Genomic DNA, 3,497 nt, shown 5'->3' with positions numbered 1-3,497 from the left:
AGAATTGGGAATGTGGTTTTAGTTTAGGGTGATATTGCCTCAAATTCTGCCATCTCTAACTATCCTGACAATTAATGTATAAAAAGTTCTTCTGGGCTAAAACTCAAGTCATTGACAACTGTTCTTTGTTCAGGTTTAAATTAAAAACATGGTGAAATTTGACCATCTCCATTCAGCAACGCAGTAAGAATCGAACCTGGTGCCCCTTGGCTACATGTCTTAGGTGTCACAAGGACTCCAAAATTAAACAAGTTTGAAGAACATGAGCATTTGAGTGGGGCAGTTTGTAAGGACACCACCAACTTATCTGTGCAGGTGAGTGCAAATGGGAGGAGGTGGGTGCGAGTTTTAAGGAACGGGGAGGGTGTTAAGGACAGAACTTCTGTGGGTCAGAGCCGAGGAGGTACCGGCATCTTCAAACTCGAAGAGGAGTTTAGAGTCCCCCCCCTCTCTCTCAGACACACACAGGCTGAGTCAGAGTGAAAAAGCCTCTTAGAAGCTCGTGTGCGGACCACCGCAGAAGATGCTCTGCTCTTCATGAGACCACCTCAAGTTGGAGTGCAGCTGGTTGGCCTGAAACTTTGGGTGACTTAGTGTTACTGTTTCTACTGCTTCTACTGCTACTGCTGCTGGGCGACTATCTTTATCCTGCTTTTTTTTTTCTAATTGGGACATCAGGGAGAAATAAATAGCTCTTGCGCACACCGTTGGAAGGCAAATGAATGGAAAAGACTAGCGGGGGATTTCCCCAGGCTGCCTTCACACCAATGGATACACACAGAACTTTTACCCAGGCTTCTCTGTATTAGCCCAAATAAACTCACATCGTTTTATTAACAAGGAGATCATCTGTGGGAGCTTCCAGACGGATTTTGTAGGGGATTTTCACTGTCAAAAGTATCATGTAAGTAGCAGTTAGTTGTTTTTACAAGTTTAGGAACTTAAAAAGTCAGTTCGATTACAGATTGGCTTTTATCAAGTACATTTTTCTCCTAACAAAAATGGTGTGTTTTATAGTTCTTAGGGTGGAAGGATGTGCTCCATAGTGCTACTTCATCAATGGAGTTTGGCTGTGTTCTTGCTGTGTTCTCCAGCGATGCCATACGGGAGGCCAGTTGACGCACTAAGTAGCAGAATGTGAGTTCTTTTCAAAAAGTTTCAATGATTATTGACTTGCTTATGTTGTAGACCGCTGGTAGTCTTTTACTCGTCATCTGCCTCATGTAAGACATACATTTTTTTATTTTTAGCTAAGCCACCGTTTTTTTTCCTACATACGTCAAATGGAAATTGAATTGACTGGTTGATACAGAACGGCTCATCAGTACAGAAACATTCCCAGACTTTTTGTGGTCATGGGTTTAATTTTAAACTTGTTTCTGCTGCCCTCTACTGTATTCAACTGTCTCAACCATCTCTCTGTTGATTACACCTAAACATGAGGATGCGAAGTCACAACTTTGTATGAGATGCAAAGTTAAGAACTGTAATCCACAGAGAAAAAAATCCCAATTTAGTGATTGGAACATTTCAGCACCACAAAAAAAAAAATACTAAAAAGCCCAGTCAATAAAAAAATTGTCAGAAAGTCATTAAAAGTAGGACATTAGCCACCACAAAAAAATCCTTTTCGTGAAATTTCTATAGCTGGTATTCAATGAAATAAAGATTTTGCACTAAAACATGAGCATGAGCCAAGAAGCCTCAAAGAATATGACAATGGATGAGGAAATATATTGCATATTTAGAGAATAGAGAATTATTTAACTGGTATTGAGAAATTAAAATAGAACATTTAAAAAATACTCATTAATATTTATTACGCATATTTCAAAGCTATCACAAAGTAATTAGTTTTTACTCGATTTTTAATGTAGCAAAGCGATTTGAGAGTGTGTCCAGTGACATGTTTTCTTTACAATTCAAGCTCAATTAAAGTTCATATAAGTGGAACATTGTATTGTTACATGTATTTTTGCCCTTTGATGTGCCAAGATGCTGTGAATAATTGACTATAAAAGTTAAATTTAACTTTTTGGTACTTCAGTACATCTCAAAATGTGTTAGCTTTTTTGAAGACCCTGCACTCAATCCAGAGATTTGTGTAAAAAATGCAGTCAAATCTGGACACACGTTTGCATTAATATTTTTTGGGCGAATATCCATTGAGTATGGCTGTGAGTCATTGGCAAATGTTTGTTATACGTGATTCCTAAACCACATGAAAATGGAAGTCAATTGTTAATTGTAGATTTTGTAGTGATACAGCATTATTACGACTATCATTATTATTATTATTATTATTAGTGAAATGTTCATAACTGAGAACACAGTGGTACTCAGTTGTGGACATTTACCGTCCAACTGTTTTTCAAAAGTATTTTTTATTCATTGCACGAACTGACCCTCCATAAAAGTCTAAGAATTATACTTATTTACTATAACAGATACCTTAGGCAATTAAGATATGTACTTGAAGAGCCATATATTCCAAATTTTACACAAACACTGTCTATAATACTTAGAACTTGGCAAAATTCCTGACAATAACGCCTTTAAAAAACCTAGCAAAGACTCAGTTTGAGCTGATAGTAAGATTTATCCGTGTGTGTTAACGCCAAGTTGTTCTCTGACGGCAGGCGGCGGTCGGTGAGCCACGCCCAGTTGATGCACGACAAAGGTCGCAGCATGCAAGAACTGAAGCGTCGCCTGTGGCTGCAAGAGCTCCTGGAGGAGGTGCACACGGCCGATGAGAGGGCGCCACCCACTCACAGTAGGACGCCTAACTTCAGTGGGAATGAGCTCCACCAAAAGACCCCAGAGGCCACCAAGAACCTGCCTCACAGGTTCGGGGTGGACCGCGAGGGCCCCGTCCTGCCGCAGGAGACCAACAAGGCCATGGCTTATAAGGACCAGGATCAGCCGCTCAAGGTGGCCACCAAAAGGAAAAAAAAGACCAAGCTGGGACGGCGCAGGGAAGGCGACAAGAAGCGGAGGAGGACCCGCTCGGCCCAAACGCAAGAGTGACAGTCTACCAATGGATCAAAGCCGTGCTGCACTACGGCGGGATACACACGACTGGTCCCAAGTTTTTTTTTACCAATCACACCAAAAGCCAGATTTTCAGATGTCTCTGAAAGACAATTCTGACTTAAAAGTCTTTTGGTGTAGTATTTTGTATGCTCAGATTGATTATCATTCCTGCCTGGGTGGAAAACAGATCGACAATCGTAAATGTTGAAACTTATTTACGATCACAAAACTGTTTTTTTTTTACTTGCATTTTTATCTTTTGTTTGTTGACAATTATTTCAAAATGTGGGGCAAAATTTATGTTTATGTATTTTTATGTCTAACGCGGAATACACAATTACCCATTTCACCTGCCCATTTTGAAAATGAATTTGACCAAAATCACAATTCTCGTACGTCTTTTTAAGATTACCTTCATAACTTAAGTCTCTGGAGTGATGGGTGTTAAAAGGTGATTTTTGTCC

The 3,497-nt window shown here is 39.8% G+C and overlaps 1 protein-coding gene across 1 annotated transcript; it reads left to right on the top strand.

The window, feature by feature from the left end:
* The first annotated feature begins 493 nt into the window (after positions 1-493).
* LOC144188420 (parathyroid hormone-related protein-like) lies at positions 494-3,027 on the top strand. The gene is made up of 3 exons (XM_077710682.1): positions 494-904; positions 1,018-1,137; positions 2,640-3,027. Exons 2-3 carry the CDS (start codon positions 1,034-1,036, stop codon positions 3,025-3,027), a joined length of 492 nt encoding a protein of 163 aa, XP_077566808.1. The 5' UTR covers positions 494-904; positions 1,018-1,033.
* The last annotated feature ends 470 nt before the right edge of the window (positions 3,028-3,497 follow it).

This window comes from Stigmatopora nigra, chromosome 2 (genome assembly GCF_051989575.1).
Source record: "Stigmatopora nigra isolate UIUO_SnigA chromosome 2, RoL_Snig_1.1, whole genome shotgun sequence".
Classification (NCBI taxonomy): Eukaryota; Metazoa; Chordata; class Actinopteri; order Syngnathiformes; family Syngnathidae; genus Stigmatopora; species Stigmatopora nigra.
The sequence above is the reverse complement of the archived record's forward strand: the minus strand, read 5'-3'. Positions and strand labels throughout refer to the sequence as shown.

Excerpts from the sequence above, each read along its gene's own strand:
- LOC144188420 (XM_077710682.1), top strand. The coding sequence starts at position 1,034 with ATGTGCTCCATAGTGCTACTTCATCAATGGAGTTTGGCTGTGTTCTTG. Across the intron at positions 1,138-2,639 it reads GACGCACTAAGTAGCAGAAT|GCGGCGGTCGGTGAGCCACG; the intron begins GTGAGTTCTTTT and ends CTCTGACGGCAG.